Here is an 18,715-nt window from a genome sequence, read left to right as displayed (position 1 = left end):
AATATAAACTGCATCATAATTGTTACATTCGATGATACATATTTTGATTGATTAACGACGCAACGATGTTTTGTTTACATTATTTATTATCGAGTATAAGGCAAACGACAGAAATTTCATAATATTTGAGCCAAACATATCTTTCTATAGGTTTTCAGACACTTTAATGCTCAAAATATGGATTTATTCAAGTGATTGTGTAAAATATGGATTTATAGGAAAAAAGGCGAAAATATGGAAATAAATATTTTTTCATTTAAAAACATAACTCTGTTAGCCCTGATAATGACAATTGTTCAGGCCTCTCCCGCTCTCCCTCTCCCGGAGCTTCTCCCCACACCGCACTCTCCCTCTCCCGAAGCTTGGAGCATGTCGCGCTCGGCCGTCCAGGCTCTCCACTCCCCGAGCGCGAGAAGTCTCCGCTGCGCCTCCAAGCGCCTAGCTTAGCTTAGCTTAGCTTAAATTAGTTCCAAAATCGTCACCGTTTGAATAAACGCCCGGCCGGTCCGCGCAATTACCGAATTCCAAGTCTTTTTTCTTTGCCGCGATCGTCGAGTGTTTTTTCTCACCCCCACAGCTTAACCCCGCCAGCCGTCGCTGACCACCGGAGTTTTGCTGCCTTCAAGAAGGACGCCCCAGCACTTCATTTTTTGGTCCTTCGAGCCGGATTCGATCAGCGCCCGAAATTGCTCAAGATAAGTACGAAGATCTACATATATTAATTTGCCGGTCTGCAGTCAGCCACTCGAAAACACTGTTTCGTTTGACTTTCTGCATGATTTTTTCTAAAAATCCAAGTCCGATTTAATCCGAAAACGGCAATTATTAAGATCTCTTCCATTTTCCGTTTTTCTTTGATCGTGCCGCCATATTCCTCCAATTCCTCTTTGGCCCGTACATCAAAGTGAAACCGTACACATATGTATGTACATACAAGTATACATACATCAAATGAGCAAAATTCCAAAACTTTAATAAAGAGCTAAAATTGCAAACTTTAATAAAAAGTGCAAATTCCGAAATTGAATAAAAGTGAAAAATCCAAAATTTAACGACAAGTGTAAAGTGTGCAAAATATTCGAAGTGAACAGTGAAGAAATAATTTCTGTGAAAAAATTCCAAGTGTTCTGCCGATAAAGGGCCCCCATTTTCAAAGTGTTTTTTTTTCACTGCAGTCCTACGCTAAATATTTTGCACACCTTTTCTTGCAATACAGTCCACTTAATTAAAATCGAAAGCTCAACACATACCCGCCGGCAATATTTTTTAATAAATTTTCCGCCAAAAATAAAAATACATACATACATAATTATCCAAATATATTCCATATACATCATACATATTTTCTACTTCCTACAGCGAAAATATACCAACATTAAAAGTTTTCCGTCGGCCTCCGTGTAGCATAAAATAAATAATTACAATCCACCACCGACTCGGAAAACTTTGTTGGTTGCAGTGTGTTTTATTTCTAACATTTTTTTTGGCGTGAGCGCGAACTGCACAAACGCACATATATACATATATACACTTATATCCAAATCCAGCATACCAATATACACATATACACCCATACCCATTAGGGAGCCGTTGCACGACATCCAGTGCAAGGTCTTAAACATATAAAATTTTTCCAAAGACAAAATAAATTATTTCTGAGCTGCAATAAATAAATTCCAACTCCAATAACAACACATAATTAATATTCCAGTCAAATTAAAATTAAAAATACCAAAATAATTGGAAATTATTTTTTTATTATTTGATTTGTTTTTTTTTTGTCCAGCAACATACAATAATTTAAAAAAAAATTTATTTCTTTGTCTGGTTCCAAAAAATTTAAGTGTGAACGTCACTCCGTACGGCACACCGTTTGTTGATAGCTCAGAAATTAAATATTTGCAAATAAATTATTTTGGATAAATAATTAACTTCCATTCTTCGAATAAACTACCCGTTTTGGTTTTTTTTTTTGTTTTTACCACAGTTGGTATTATTTTCTAAAATAAAGTAAATAAATACCACACAAAATAATAATCACATATCCGAATTATAAATATACTAATTATAATATTCTTAATAACATTAGCGAGACAAATTCCACAAGTCAGCTAAATACAAATTTTTTCAAGAGTGCAATTCCAGCAACAAAGGTCTAAAATTTGTTTCTCACGACCAGCACACTCGTTTTCCAACCGAGGGTTCGTTTTTTGGCATGTCCAGTGAAGGTGGGAATAAAAAATCTCCCATTCCACCAACAAAAACTCCGAAAATTGTTGTCAAGCCGCCCACACCTAAACCTTCCAGTAAGACTCCCTCTCCCCAAGCAAGGCTCACTCGTTCCGAGACAAAAATGGCTCTAGCTGCGTCCGATCTTGCGCTGAATCAATTCATTGAGGTTTCAGATCGACTCAGTGAATTCGAAGCGAGATGCAACACTCCGTCGCCGACTCCCCCGAGCATGTCCATGCTAAACATCCGACGCGAAGAGGTCCGCGCATTGTGGGAGCGCATCAAAAAAAAGTACGATGAGTGCAATGTACGCCTGATTTCAGCCGGAGACAGTGCAGCTGACAGCTTGCCAATTCTCCGAGCGAAATATAATTATTGCTACGGCGTCTACGAAAGGTGTGGTGCGAATATAGAGGATCTTATTGCGCAAGCTCCACGAACCCCCCAAACACAAGCTGATCCGTCCCAGACCTACGTTCCTTCAGGTTGTCGGCTACCTCCGTGTGATACCGAGGTCTTCACCGGCGATTATCTTCGCTGGCCGACGTTTAGGGACCTTTTCACGGCGATCTATATTAACAATCCACGATTGACGCCGGTCGAGAAATTGTTCCACCTGAATTCCAAAACGAGTGGCGAAGCACACACAATTGTGGCAAAGTCGCCTTTAACTAACGATGGTTTTCGCTCAGCCTGGGATAACCTAACTAAGCGTTTCGAAAACAAACGGTTGTTAGTAAACAGTCATTTGAAAATACTGTTCAATGTGCAGTCCATCACTCAGGAATCTGGGCCAGCTTTGCGAGAGCTTCAAGACACCATCCAGAGTTGCCTTACCGCTTTAGAAACGAGCGATATTAGCACCGACAATTGGGATTGCCTATTAGTTTATATGGTCTCCGCCAAACTTCCAAAGTTGACACTTTCCCTCTGGGAGCAGTCGCTCCACAACAAGGTCGATGTTCCCACGTGGCAGGAGTTAAATAACTTCCTCACTGAGCGTCACAGGACACTAGAGGCCATAGATGATGTCCGTCCGTCAGGCTCTAGTCAGCCTCAGCCCAGAGCGGCAGCCTCTAATTCCACGGCATGCAGAATCCACTCCTTTGAAGCAAGAGTAGTACCCAGAGGTAGAGGGTGCGACTTGTGCAATCGAGAAAACCATCCAGTGCGGACATGCGCACGGTTTCTCCGGATGTCTGTCGATGAGCGGTCCGCGTATATCAAAGGCAAAAAGCTGTGTCTGAACTGCTTTGCACGAGGACATCAGCTACGGGACTGTGACAGCACTCATAGTTGCTTCACGTGCCGCGGCCGCCATCACACGCTTCTCCATCGAGGTAACGCGTCTCCAACGCTCTCGACTCCAACTTCTTCGCCCAGGTCAAGACCAACTACGACCGCTCCAGCGACTACCACTGCCGCAACCTCCACGGTGCAAAATTATCTTGCCACGGGTCATAGATCCGTCTTGCTGGGCACCGCCATTATTGACGTTTGCCATTTGGGATCAACCTTCAAGGCTCGTGCCTTGATCGACTCTGGATCGGAGGCAACATTCATGACCGAGCGGCTGTTCAACTTGATTAAGTTGCCTCATCAGATCATTCGAGCCCAAGTCTCCGGCTTAAGCCAAACACTGGCAGCAGAGTCCAAAAAGCTTTGCCAATTTTCAATTCGATCTCCGACCAGGCCTGGCCTGCAACTAGACGCGACGGCGTATGTCCTTCCGCAATTAGCTGGTCAACTTCCGTCCTGCTCAATTCCGCAGCATTTCCTACGGGAACTTCCCGAATTTTCTTTGGCAGACCCGAAATTCTATGAGAGTGCACAAATAGACGTGTTAATCGGGGCTGATCTGCTGCCTTCCATACTCCTAAGCGGCACCCGAGCAAACGTCTGTGGCTCTCTTCTTGGTCAAGAGACCATATTCGGTTGGATCCTTACCGGACCAATACCAGCTGCTAGGCAAGAGCAAATTTCCGCTTTCTCCACTCGAATCTCCCATATATTTGATTCAAACCTGGATCAACTTCTCACCAAGTTTTGGGAGGTGGAGGATTTGCCAATAAAAATGGCAAAAGATTCCGATTTGGCTTGTGAGGAAAATTTCCTCCGGACAACCACGAGAGACTTTAGTGGAAAATATATCGTACACCTTCCATTCCGTGATCCAGAGAACGTAAAGTCCGCCCTGGGACACTCCAGATCCTTCGCGTTGGCTCAATTCTTAAGAAACGAGCAGCGTTTAAAAAGGGACAGCCAACAGAAAATTAAGTACGATACCGTCATTCAAGAATATCTCGATCTCAACCACATGAAAGAGGTCTTTCCTACCCATGATTCTGCGAGTTATTATCTTCCGCATCATGCCGTGCTCAAGCCGGAAAGTACGACCACCAAGCTTCGTGTGGTGTTCAATGCCTCCAGCCCTTCAGACAATGGGGTCAGTCTAAATGATATCCTTCATGCAGGCCCGGTCTTACAGTCCGATCTGACCATTCAAATTCTGAAGTGGCGATATTTCTGATACGTTTACAGTGCCGATATCGAGAAAATGTATCGACAGATCTGGGTAGACCCGAAGCATATCCCGTTCCAACGCATTTTATTCCGAAACAGCGAGGGGTACATTTGAGATTTTGAGTTAAAGACGGTAACTTTCGGGATTAATTGTGCGCCCTTCCTGGCGATACGAGTCCTACAACAGCTGGCGACTGACGTGCAGCTCAGCCATCCAAGAGCGAGCAAAGTCATTCGTAATGCAATGTACGGAGACGATGTCCTTTCGGGAGCTGACTCTGCTGAAGATGCTCAGCTCACAATAAAGGAGTTACAGAGTGCCCTAGACTCCGCGGGCTTTCCGTTAAGAAAATGGACGTCCAACAACAAAGAGGTGTTAGCTCATATCCAAGCCGGTCATCTTCTGAACAGCGATTTCCTTGATCTCGACACTGAAAGTACAGCCAAGACTCTCGGTGTACGATGGAGAGCGACGTCCGATGAGTTTTTCTTCGTCCCCCCAGATCTACCCACAGAAATCTCCCCCACAAAACGCCAGGTGCTTTCCCAAATTGCCAAACTGTTTGATCCAGCAGGCTGGCTCGCTCCATTTGTTGTGTGTGCCAAGATCTTTATGCAAGAGATTTGGCTTCAGGAGCTGGGGTGGGACGATAAGCTGCCATCTGAGTTGTGCCAAAGGTGGCACAGTTTTCTTCAGAGCTATTCGGTCCTTGATCAGGTTCGGATTCCAAGATGGGTTTCCTTTCGCCCAGAATTCCGCTTAGAGCATCATGGATTTTGTGATGCCTCGCAGAAAGCCTACGGCGCTGCGATCTACGTGCGCGTAGAGATGGGACATACCACGATGGTACACCTGCTCACCGCCAAGACGCGTGTTGCGCCAGTCAAAACTGTGTCGCTTCCTCGCCTAGAGCTGTGCGGAGCTTTACTGCTAGCCGAAATGGCTGAAGCGATCCTTCCCAGCATGCCGATGCTGAATTCGAGTCTCCACTGCTGGACCGATTCCACCATTGTGTTGGCATGGTTAGCAAAACCAGCTTGCCATTGGACTACTTTCGTTGCCAACAGAGTGACGAAGATCACTCAGTCCACAGAGGCAGCCAACTGGTCACACGTTCAATCCGAACATAATCCCGCTGACTTGGCTAGTCGAGGGGTAGCCCTTCCAGAGCTTGTCGGTAGTTCTCTCTGGTGGCATGGACCCACTTGGTTGCAAAAGCCACGCAGCCAATGGCCTAGCCAGGGGACCGACCTTCCCGTGACCGAGATCGAAAAGCGAGCAGTCAAAGCCCACGTAGCATATATTCCGAACGAAGACTTCCTTGATCGTTTTTCCAAATTGGATAGAGCGTTGCGGGTCCTCGCGTATGTCCAGCGTTTTATCAATCGGTGCAAGAATCAATCGCCGCTTTCAGAGATCCGTCTGGAGGCCAAGGAACTTGTCGCCGCCGAACGGCTCATGATTCTCTGCACTCAGCGCAGGTATTTAATGAACGAGTATCGCTGCTTGAGTCAGAAGCTTCCGGTGCCCCCTTCCAGTTCGATCCTCTCCTTGAACCCTTTCCTAGATCAGGAGGGGCTGATAAGGGCATGTGGCCGTGTCACAGCCTCTGAAAGTTTGCGTTACGATGAACGACACCCGATAATCCTCCCGTACGAATGTTCACTCTCTCGGCTTCTGGTAAAGTTCACCCATCTCATTACGCTACACGGGGGTAATCAGTTGGTGGTACGTCTCACCCGTTCCAGATATTGGGTTCCGAGAGTTAAAAACTTGGTGAAGGCAGTTATCAATGCCTGCAAGGTCTGCGTGATCTACAAAAAGCGATTGCAAAGTCAGATGATGGGAAATTTGCCAAGAGAACGAGTGTCATTCTCCCGCCCATTCACGTACACGGGTATGGACTACGCAGGGCCCTTCGACATAAAGAATTACACTGGCAGAGCCTGCCTTATTACTAAAGGGTATGTGTTGGTTTTCGTTTGCTTCTCCACCAAGGCTATCCATTTGGAGCCTACTTCAGATCTGACGACCGAGAAATTTCTTGCGGCATTCGCTCGGTTCGTATCCAGAAGAGGGTGTCCTCGCCAAGTGCAGTCGGACAATGGGAAGACCTTTGTTGGCGCTGCCACATTACTGTCCCGAGATTTTCTCCAGGCCGTTAAAGAGTCTGTGACTGATGCGTATAGTCATCAGCAGCTCGACTGGCATTTCATTCCGCCAGGAGCACCCCATATGGGAGGCCTATGGGAAGCTGGTGTCAAGAGCTTCAAGGCATTGTTTTATAAATGCACAGCTACGCGGAAATACACCTTTGAAGAACTTGCCACTCTGCTAGCGAAGATTGAAGCTTGTCTAAATTCCAGACCGCTATCTCCCATGTCAGAGGATCCCACTGATCTTCTAGCGTTGACACCAGGGCACTTTCTTGTCGGCGGCCCTCTTCTATCCATAGTGGAGCCCGAAGTAAAGGGAGAATCTAAGACAATATTAAACAGGTGGCAACACTTGAAAGCGCTCCATCAGCAATTCCGCGCTCGATGGAAGGATGAATACCTGAAAGAGCTCCACAAGCGCAACAAGTGGAAGTGTCCCACCGAGAATATGCGTGTCGGGGACATGGTCGTCATCAAAGACGACAATCTGCCCTCAAATGAGTGGCGACTCGGTAGAATCGACTCCGTCTTTCCTGGAGCCGATGGCAATGTCCGCGTAGTCGACATCCGGACGGCGCGCGGCATTGTCCGGCGTCCAGTAGCCAAAATTGTTCTCCTTCCCGGAGAGGCTCCCCAAACTTCTACCCAGTAATCCATACTTCGTTGTCCGTAGTCCGTAAGGCCCGAATCTTTCCAGTATAAAACATCTTCCTGTGTTTTTTTTCTTTTTCATGATCCAACGCCGACATCCGTAGACAATGGCTCCGCGTAAGCAGAACGCTCAAGTGTTGGAGAGCAGGCGGACTCGAGGCACGCAGTCCTACCGGTGCCGAGTCTGCCGGGGGATCCACCCTCTAAAGAGGTGCCAGAGGTTCCTCAAGCTGAGCGCGGAGAAGCGGCTACGGGCAGTTCTGGTTAATAAGTACTGCGCAAATTGCCTTGCCCACGAGCATTCGCAAGGGGACTGCCGTAGCGGTGACCGGTGCAGAACGTGCGATGAGGAGCATCACACGCTGCTCCACATCACCGAGCCTTCCAAGCCTTCCAAAAGGGGCTCCGCTTCTCAGCAGTGTTCGCGCCGGCAAGATCCGCCAACGCGCAGAGCGCTTGCTTCTCCACCGCGCTCAGCATCCTCGACACCAGAGCCCTCGACTCGCGCAGCGCGCGCTGCTCCGACGCTGGCAACCCTCCTTCAACACCACGTCGTCAACGTCCTTCCGACGGCTTTGGTCACCCTGGAGGCGGGTCCGAAGATCGTGGACACCGTGGCTCTCATAGACCCCTGCTCGCCTCAAAGCTGCATCGACGCCACCCTGGCGTCCAGCCTTCGTCTGCCGACCACCAATGTCGGAAAGGAAAGGGTGTGCACGGCGATACTCCGATCGAAGGTCGTCGAGGGAGCTGCGTTGGATGTCGTCCTAAAGATCGAACCCGGCGTCGGCGTCCGCACCCCCATCCGAGCGATCGACGAGTCTGTCGTCGGCCGCTACAAGGACCTTCCGCTGGCCGACAAGCGGTTCTATCTGCCGGCGTCGATTTCCATGGTCCTGGGTGCGGATGTCTACGCCAAGGTCATCCAACCAGGATTCCACCTGGTCGCCGAGGGATTGCCGGTGGCCCAGAAGACCATCTTCGGCTGGATCCTGTCCGGCGCCTGCAACCAGGGCTAATTATGTTGCAACGCCAGCGGTTGCAAGGGGGGCGGAATGTTCAGGCCTCTCCCGCTCTCCCTCTCCCGGAGCTTCTCCCCACACCGCACTCTCCCTCTCCCGAAGCTTGGAGCATGTCGCGCTCGGCCGTCCAGGCTCTCCACTCCCCGAGCGCGAGAAGTCTCCGCTGCGCCTCCAAGCGCCTAGCTTAGCTTAGCTTAAATTAGTTCCAAAATCGTCACCGTTTGAATAAACGCCCGGCCGGTCCGCGCAATTACCGAATTCCAAGTCTTTTTTTCTTTGCCGCGATCGTCGAGTGTTTTTTCTCACCCCCACAGCTTAACCCCGCCAGCCGTCGCTGACCACCGGAGTTTTGCTGCCTTCAAGAAGGACGCCCCAGCACTTCAACAATAAACACCTAAACTTCGAAACGTTGTCAAACAAGTCAATAAAATTTAAATAGTTTGCCTACTTTTTCTCGAAATACTGATAATCTATATTATATTAAAATCGATAAAAAAGTACAATCTCGGCTACGTAAACTCGCAAAATAAATGTATACCTATATAAAAAAATGAAAATCTGGCCGCTTGAAGGGTAGAAATGTGGTTTAATTTCAGATAAAATATAACGTGACGAAATCGAGTTTTATATTTTCAGATGGGAGTAAAGCATAGCCTAAGCGCTTCACGCTTAAGTCATGCAAATTATTTTTAGGTTCCTATCTAAATTTTTTTTTTTTTACGATCAGATAGGTAGGAGTTGGAGCGCGGCCGCGCGGGGCCCCCCCAATGCGCGGGGGCCGTAGCATTTGCTACTCCTGCTATATGGCTAATCCGGCACTGTGTCCATATAGTGTTTGTGGGTAATGTTGGTGTGGCCCAATCTCAATCGGGTGAATTTAATTTGGTCCTGTCGGTTTATGTGTTGTTGTTTTATGTTTGAGAGGTAGGATGTGTGTGATTTGTTGGTGTTAATGTTTTTGTACCATGTGTTGCATTTTGTGAGAAGACTTTGTGTTTCTTGGTTTAGTTGCTCTTTTAGGAATTTGTTAATGTCTTTTGTGTTAAGGTTTTCTGTGTAAACTAGTGGCGATTTTAATATTGACTTGGCTGTTTTATCGGCCATTTCGTTTCCTTTTATGTTGTTGTGTCCAAGGGTCCATTAAACTTTAATTTTTGGGTAATGTTTTTTGATTGTTGATCGGATTAGAGTAGGGTAAAGATTGTTGTTTTGTGGGTTTTTGATTGCTTGGATTGCACCTAGTGAGTCTGAGCAGATGACGAATTTTCCATTCATTTTTGAAATTATTTTTGTTGCTTCTAAGATTCCTATGATTTCCGCTGATTGAATAGATGAGTATGGAGGTAGGCTAAGATTTTAGTTTCCGTGGTAATTGCGTATGTCGTAATTGAATTTTGTTGGGATCCGTCAGTATGGATGAAATTGTGGTTTTTAAATTTCGTTTCTGTTTCGTTGAAAACTTGTTGATATATTTCTGATGGTGTATTTTGTTTGCTATATTTGTGTAATTTTAGATTAACTGCATTATTGGGAAGTTGCCAGGTTGGTTTTATTTTGTTTGTTCAATTTTTTTTGTAATAATTTAATATAATTTCAGAATGATAGGAAAAATTGTTTTCATGTTGAAATACCATTGGGTACAAAAACATTGGCCCCTTTTGCGGAGAGGTTTGAACCTGCTCCATCATCTTAAAATCCATTTGTTTCCTATTGTTTTTTGCATTAATTTCCTAAGGTTTGCTGAAAGGTCAGCAAATCACTGCTGATACAGTGCGGCATCAAACACTGAACTAGAGTCAAGAAATTACTGGCCACCATATAGTTGAAAACACACAATTACCTAGTGGTGGCTCTCAAAATATCCTTGTGGAGTTATAATTAAACCAAAATCTTGTTGGATGGTTTCTGTTGGGTCAAAGAGCTTTACCATTACCTATGGTGGGGCCCAATTAAAATAAACCGCAAAAATGTTCGTTTAAATGTACACTTATTTATTTAACTGGCACCAAGGCCTCAAATGTACAAAGTTATTGTTTGTTTAGGGTTGGTCAGGCAGGCAGACCGATTTGTCTGTGCCTGTTTAACAAGCGAAAGTACGTTGGGTCGGCAGACCGATTTGTCTGTGCCTGTTTAGTCGCGAAAGTATATAGACGAAAGGAATAGGCAGACGATCTGCGGCCGTGCCTTGTGGAAGCGAGTACCAAATCAAACTATATGAAGCGGCTTGCCGTGGACAAAAGGCCAGGCAGCGACAAGTAAAAAGTGCAAAAAGCAGTTAGCAATGACAGTTATTGACAGTGTTGCCGCGCAGGGCAAATATTGTATCTGTTCGCGCCAGAGCGGCGCTTTCCAGTCCTTTTTGAACCGCCCCTGGAGTCTTAACAGTCGTGAGAGCAGTTCTTCCAGATCACTTGCATCTCGCTCTCTGGCACTGATAAGGGTCTCCAATCCGCTCTCGGAGCGGCTCAAAAAGTTTCCACCCCGTAGCTTAAGTTAGTTCTAATTTCCAAGTGTCCAAGTGAAGTCGAATAAAGAGTGAAACCCAAAATTGAGAAGGAAGGAAGACCCGCCGCCTACACCCCAACATTTGGTCCTTCGAGCCGTATTATTTACAAGAAATACCAGCGACCACCGGCGGAGTTTTTTCAAGTTCAACAAGATAAGTACGAATTTTCCATATTTCCGTGGCCGACCAGTCAGATATTTCCCAAGAGCCCAATTTTCTTATATCTGTCTGATCGGCTAATTCCATTTGTGCATACGATCGCCATATTCCGGCTTCTTTTTTCGTATTGCTATTTCCACCTTTATACGATCGCCATATTCCGGCTTCTTTTTTCGTATTGCTATTTCCACCTTTATACGATCGCCATATTCCGGCTTCTTTTTTCGTATTGCCATTTTCCGGCTTTGCTCTCCTTATATTTCCCAATTTACATACATACATAAACACATAAAATCCAGATGCATGCATATTGATGTACGTACATATGCCTGACCATCTCAACATATGTACATACGTAAGGAGAAACATTTACACACTACAATTCGCGGCGTACCCAGCAAACATTTTGAAAGTACATTCCTAAAATACAGTCCACATTATATACAATTTCCAAAATTACAGCAGATTACAAAGAATAAAGTCCAAATATATAATATAATTATAATATATTTCCAAGTCCCCCTAACACACATATCCATACATACATACATATACATCTCTTCCAGCAAGTGAAAAGTGCAAAGAGAAATAAAAATAAGTCCGAAATTAAAATTATTTGTGTGGGCAAATATATTTTCCAGTGTGTGTATTCCAAGTGCATTTACATAAGCAGCAAGCAAGGAACGAAAGCTCTGCATATGTGCATTGCATGCGTCCAGCATTAAAATCAAAGAGCAATAATATAAATAAAGAGTGGTGCGTGAGCTGGGGCAAGCATATTTTCGTTGCCCACTGTGTTTCATTCCAAGTGCTTTTGACATCCAAATATATATACATATGTACACGCACATATGTATGTATGTCAAAGCCCAAATAATTATAGTGACACACATATCAATCCAAACACACATATCCATACATACACACATATCCATACATACAATCATATAACCCAAATGCATGCTTATTAATGTACGTACGTACATATGCCCGTAACGTAAGGCGGTATACCCATTTCGAACGCAACATTTACACATATGCCCGTAACGTAAGGCGGTACACCCAACAAAGATTTCAAAAGCGACATTTACAACATAGCCAATATCATTTATAATTTATAAATAAAATATAAAATATAATAAAAAAACAATTTATTATATATTATATATATTGCAAAATAACCCGATTCCACCGAACACAATTTATTATATTATACATATTGGAAAAATATCCTGAGTCCATCGAACACAATTTATTATATTATACATATGGGAAAAATATCCTGAGTCCACCGAACACTATTTATTATATTATACATATGGGAAAAATTTCCTGATTCCACATCAACACTATAAGCCGTTCCAACTTTTGCATGATATTTATTTCAGCAGCGCTATTTCGCACGCCGTCGGCACACATCCATTAAATAAATAATAAATAAATAAATCCTTTTTGTGTAAGCCGTGGCGGTGCGAATCGTATTTATTTCCATATTCCTTGCGATCATTTCCGCAGCTCAGCAACCAACTGCAAATATTTTGCAAAACATTTTTTGGTCGAATTTTTTGATATTTTGCTCGCACATCAAAGCAGTGGTTCCAAAAAAAAAACTTTTAATTGGTACAACTGTTCCGTTTCCACATATTCCAAAAATATACCGGAGCTGCAACGCTAAGAACGAACACAAGCGGACCGCTTGCAATTGTCTATCACGAGGAATCGAAGCAGCCACTGCGCTTTATTAATTTTTTTGTTTGTTTTCTTGAATCAAAATCAAATTAATTCCATACGTTTCTTGTCGCGTCGCATACATTGACATCGTTGACATTCCGCTATTAGTATTTTCGATATTTGATCGGAAGTTATCGATTCCATCCTTCCGTTTCCTTTCAAATACACCCCGGTGATCCGCAACAGCGGAACCACATTCCAGTACAGACTTTTCCGGAGTGTCAAATTACCACAAAGCCAGCCAGGGTTGCCTAGTTAATCTGATTTCGGGAATGCCTGAAGACAAAACAAAGTTATCGGTTCCGTCTGCAAATAAAACGCGATCGCTATCCGCTTCTCCTCGCGCGCGCACCTCAAGCGCAGTAGTTCCGACATCAATAACCAAGGCAAAGAGCGAAACTTCATTAGACACCCAAGAGGGCGAAAAGAAGTTGTCTGTTCCTACGATCAATCCGAAACGATTGTCGCTCACGCCTAAGGTTAGGTCACAGATCCAGACCAAGTCCGTAAAGTCGCTGGCAACTCGTTCTCAGGCAAAAATGAGCAACGACATTGCAATTGCAGCCCTCGCGCGGTTCATAACGGTGTCCGACCGCATGAGCAATTTCAGAGCGACCATAGAAACTCCAGGGCCGTCAGCTCCGTCCGTCCACACCTGCAAAGTCCGTAAGGAACAAGTCCGCTCACTCTTGGAAAAGGCCGAAAAAGAATTCGAAGCGTGTTTAGACACGATTTCCAGCATTACGACTGAAGGAGCGGAGGAGATTCTGGCGACTCTGCATCGAAAGTATGAATATTGCTATTCGGTGTACGAGGAGCTATCAGTTCATCTCAGCGAGCTGATGGACCAAGCCACTCCGCAGCAGTCGACAGCGAGCACCACTAATCAGTCCGCTTATATTTCGTCTGGGTGCCGGTTACCACCATGCGATACAGAAGTATTCGAAGGAGATTACCTAAAATGGCCAACATTTAGGGACCTTTTTACAGCAGTCTATGTCAACAATCCTAGGTTGACACCGGTCGAAAAGCTTTTCCATCTCAATGCTAAAACTAGCGGCGAGGCTAAGGCAATCGTAGCCAAGTCCCCTCTCACAAATGAGGGTTTCGACTCAGCATGGGCAGCGCTTCGAGACCGTTTCGAAAATAAGAGACTGCTAGTAAACAGCCAACTCAAACTCCTTTTTAACTTGGGGTCCGTCAGTTCCGAGTCAGGCCAGGCTCTGAAAGATCTTTTAGATCTTCAGTAGATTACCGAAACTGACCCTCTCCTTATGGGAGCAGTCCCTTTCATCGAAGTCCGACATTCCGACTTGGGATGAGATGAACACGTTTCTTGGTGACCGATACCGAACGCTAGAGGCGATTGAGGACATGAAACCAAGTCACAGCAATCACTCTACCACTAAGAGTCAACCCGTCTCCAGGAGGCTCAACTCCTTCGAAGCTAAAGTGGTTTCCAAACCGAAGAATTGCGATCTGTGCTCAAAGGAGAATCATCCAGTCCGCTTATGCCAGCGTTTTCTCCAGATGTCTGTCGATGCGCGGACCAACTACATCAAGAAGAAACAGCTGTGCCTAAATTGTTTCGCGAGAGGCCATCAGCTACGTGAATGTACGAGCACTCACAGCTGTTTCACATGTCGAGCTCGGCATCATACGTTGCTCCATAAAGGCAACCCCAATTCCAGTGGGTCAACTACGGGAAATATTTCTTCTGCAAGCCCACAAAATCCAACTGCACAGAGGGCCGCCAACGCTTCAGAAAATCTGCCCAGTGTGCAGAATTATTTCGCAACCGGTGCCAGAGCGGTTTTACTAGGTACGGCCATCATTGACATTTGCCACTTGGGTACGAACTACAGGGCTCGCGCTCTAATAGACTCGGGTTCTGAGGCTACGTTTATTACGGAACGCCTGTTCAATTTAATTAAGCTGCCATTCCGCCTCATCCAAGCCCAAGTTTCGGGCTTAAATAAGACCATTTCCGCTCAGGCGACCAGGCTCTGCCATTTTTCGATTCGAGCTCCTAATAAGCCAGGCCTTCAGCTAGAAACCGCAGCTTACGTTCTGCCTGAATTGGCCGGAACGCTACCGTCCTATCCAATCCCACGAGATGCGCTGAGTGATTTACCTGCTATCCCCCTGGCAGATCCTACATTTCTTGAGAGCTCCCAGATAGATGTTCTGATCGGAGCCGACATGTTACCATCCGTTCTGCTGAGCGGCATGCGCACAAACATTTGTGGCTCTCTCCTAGGTCAAGAAACTATTTTTGGCTGGGTGCTTACCGGCCCAGTTTCAAGTACATCTAGTCAGAATCGAGTATCCGCTTTCACGACCCAGATAACCGAAACGAGTGACAGAGTCTTAGAAAAACTTCTCACTAAGTTTTGGGAGGTGGAGAATATACCCACTAAAAGGGTAAAGGACTCCGATTCCTATTGCGAAAACAATTTTCTCCAAACGACCACTAGAGACGCAAGCGGGAGATACGTAGTATCTTTACCATTTCGCGAGCCTGAAAATCTCGGGTCCCAATTGGGGCACTCGCGATCCAGTGCCCTAGCTCAGTTTCTTAGAAACGAAAACCGTTTGAAGAGAGACTTTCCATTAAAAGAGCAGTATGACTCAGTCATTCAAGAGTATTTGGATCTGGGTCACATGAGAGAAATTCCCCCGTCGTACGATTCTCCAAACTATTACCTGCCACACCACGCGGTGATCAAACCCGAGAGCACTACCACCAAACTTCGCGTGGTATTCAATGCTTCTAGCCCTTCATCCAATGGGACAAGCTTGAACGACATTCTTCATGCTGGTCCAGTCCTACAATCTGATTTAACCATTCAGATATTGAAGTGGCGTTATTTCCAGTACGTGTTCAGCGCAGATATCACCAAGATGTACCGTCAAATCTGGGTCGATCCCAAACATACGCCGTTCCAGAGAATCTTATTCCGGAATAAAGAAGGAGAAGTAAGCGATTTCGAGTTAAAAACAGTCACCTTTGGTGTTAACTGTGCACCATTTCTGGCACTCCGCGTACTCCAACAATTGGCAGACGACGTAGAAAAGGACTTCCCTACAGCAAGCAATATTATTCGTCACTTTATGTACGTAGACGACGTTCTGGCAGGGACCACTTCCATACAAGAGGCTCGACTGGCAATCAGCGAACTTCGCCACGCTTTCAGCAGCGCCAGGTTCCCATTGAGAAAGTGGACGGCCAACCAGAAGAGCATACTCGAAGACATCCCAAACGAGCATCTACTCCACGAGGACTTTCGCGATCTTCATTCCGAAAGCTTTGCCAAAACACTGGGCGTTCGGTGGAATGCGACCTCGGACGAGTTCTGTTTTGTTCCACCGCCAGTGTCGATTAAATCCACTCATACGAAGAGAGAGGTTCTTTCCCAAATTGCGAAGCTTTTTGACCCAGCCGGATGGCTGTCTCCGTTTATTGTCCGCTCAAAAATCTTTATGCAAGAAATTTGGTTGCAGGAGCTGGGCTGGGATGAAAACATCCCCACAGAAATGGATCAGAGATGGCAAGATTTTTTGCGCAGCTATTCCGAGCTTGAGCAGATCCGCACTCCAAGGTGGGTTGGTTTCCAGCCAGGAGTGAAGGTAGAGCATCACGGGTTTTGTGATGCGTCTCAGAAGGCTTATGGGGCCGCTATATACTTGCGGGTGGAAGTAGGCCACAACATTATGACACGTCTGCTTACCGCCAAAACCCGAGTCGCCCCTGTTAAAACGGTGTCCCTTCCACGGCTCGAGCTGTGTGGGGCATTGCTGTTGTCAGAGATGATTGCAGCTATTCTTCCGAATATGCCAATTTCCAATTCCGACATTTTCTGCTGGACTGATTCCACCATCGTCCTCGCATGGTTAAGCAAGCCGGCATGCCACTGGACCACGTTTGTCGCCAACCGGGTGACAAAAATTACTCAGGTGACGAGCGCTGAGCATTGGGCGCATGTGCGATCCGAGCACAATTCCGCGGACCTGGCCAGTCGAGGCGTTTCGCTGCGGGAGCTGGTTCATAGCCAACTCTGGTGGGAAGGACCGGACTGGTTGCAACAGCCGAAGGACATGTGGCCAACACGGGAGCTAGGACCTCCAGTCACAGACATAGAGCAGCGTGCTGTGAAGGTCAATTTCGCCAAGGCCCCATCCGAAGATTTTTTGGAACGTTTCTCCGCGTTGGACAAGGCTCTGCGGGTCCTTGCGTACGTAATACGGTTCACTCAACGCTGCCGCAAGATGCCGAGGGATGCGGCTGAGCGACCCACCAAGGAAGAGGTCCAAGAAGCTGAAAGAGTCCTTATTCGAAATGCTCAGCGGGGAGAATATACCCAAGAGCTCAAAGTCCTAAACGATAAGCGTCCGATTCCAGTTTCCAGCCCGATAGCCAACCTGTTTCCATTTCAAGACCAACAAGGCCTGTTAAGGGCATGTGGGCGCATTACGGCCTCAACGGCCCTCCAGTACGACGAGCGGCATCCTATTATACTGCCATACAACTGTCGGTTAGCTCGTCTTCTCGTCCTTTTTCACACCAGATTTCCCTGCATGGCGGCAACCAACTAGTGGTACGCCTCATCCGATCGAAGTATTGGATTGTGTCGGTTCTTCCAGAAGCCGATAGTAGAGTTCGCGTAGTTGAGATCCGTACTGCTCGAGGGACTATAACACGTCCCATCCACAAACTAGTACTTCTTCCTATGGAGGACAAGGCAACCTCCGCCTTTCCAAAATAATGCATTCTGTCCTCCTTCTAGCACTTCTTTCTAAGGAGGCCAAGGCAACCTCCGCTTTTCCAAACTAGTGCCTTCTGTCCTTATGCTTCAAAATCCGTCCACAATTGATACTAAGTTCGCTTATATTTTTTTTATTAAAGCATCGATACCATGGCTCCACGTCCTCGCAGCGCCCAAACTTTGGACGACAGACGATCACGAGGTACTCGATCCTACCGCTGCCGAGTCTGTCGGGGAATCCATCCGCTACGGAAGTGCAGCCGTTTCCTCAGGCTCAGCACGGAGAAGCGGCTTCGCGCCGTTCTCATAAACAAATATTGTGCGAATTGACTGGCGCATCAGCACTCCGGAGGGCAATGTCGCAGTGGCGACGCATGCATGAAATGCGGGAAGGATCACCACACGCTGCTCCACCTGCACGAGATGCCCAGGAGTCCTCGACGAGCGCCCATCCAGCCACGCCGCCAATCGCCTTCCCCTCAACGCCGTCCATCGCCCTTCGAGCAACGTCGCGCATCGACCGTTCGCCTGTCGAGATCAGTCTCCCGGTCTCCGTCACCACCAGCAAGGCAGGCACTGGTACGACGACCAGCTCCAGCGGCAACTCCATCCGTAGCGGCTCTAGCGCAGCATCAGAGCCTCCACATTCTCCCGACGGCCATCGTGTTGCTGGAATCTGGGACCACCACCTTCGAGACGGCCGCATTGATCGACCCGTGCACTCCCGTCAGCACCATCGACAGCTCCCTGGCAACTGCCTTCAAGCTCCCCACGACGACAGTGAGGGGTGAGGAAGTCTGCTCGACGACGATCCGGTCGAGAACGGGCGATTTCCAGATCGAGGTGCTTCTGAAGATCAGCCCGAGGCTACGCATCCGTACCCCGATCCGCGCGCTGACTGAAGATATGCGAGCCCAGTTCAACGATATCCGTCTTGCCGATGAGCAATTCCATCGCCCAGCAACAGT

General features: G+C 46.6%; 1 protein-coding gene and 1 pseudogene across 1 annotated transcript; both read left to right on the top strand.

The window, feature by feature from the left end:
- Positions 1-652: 652 nt before the first annotated feature.
- LOC122320339 lies at positions 653-17,577 on the top strand. The gene is made up of 4 exons (XM_043208533.1): positions 653-699; positions 7,668-8,348; positions 13,374-14,141; positions 14,266-17,577. The coding sequence occupies exons 2-4, from the start codon at positions 7,671-7,673 to the stop codon at positions 17,575-17,577; spliced, it is 4,758 nt and encodes a 1,585-aa protein (XP_043064468.1). The 5' UTR covers positions 653-699; positions 7,668-7,670.
- LOC122320340 lies at positions 2,354-7,155 on the top strand (annotated as a pseudogene).
- Positions 17,578-18,715: the final 1,138 nt, after the last annotated feature.

This window comes from Drosophila ficusphila, unplaced genomic scaffold (genome assembly GCF_018152265.1).
Source record: "Drosophila ficusphila isolate 14025-0441.05 unplaced genomic scaffold, ASM1815226v1 contig_470, whole genome shotgun sequence".
In the NCBI taxonomy this organism is placed as follows: Eukaryota; Metazoa; Arthropoda; class Insecta; order Diptera; family Drosophilidae; genus Drosophila; species Drosophila ficusphila.
Note: the sequence above shows the minus strand (reverse complement) of the source record. Positions and strands in the feature narration are given on the sequence as shown.

What these genes read in the sequence shown, in the direction of transcription:
- LOC122320339 (XM_043208533.1), top strand. Translation starts at nt 7,671, where the DNA reads ATGGCTCCGCGTAAGCAGAACGCTCAAGTGTTGGAGAGCAGGCGGACT. An exon ending in TCCTAAAGATCGAACCCGGC is followed by an intron (nt 8,349 to 13,373) that starts GTCGGCGTCCGC and finishes ACCAAGGCAAAG; the next exon opens with AGCGAAACTTCATTAGACAC. An exon ending in TCGAAAATAAGAGACTGCTA is followed by an intron (nt 14,142 to 14,265) that starts GTAAACAGCCAA and finishes TTATGGGAGCAG; the next exon opens with TCCCTTTCATCGAAGTCCGA.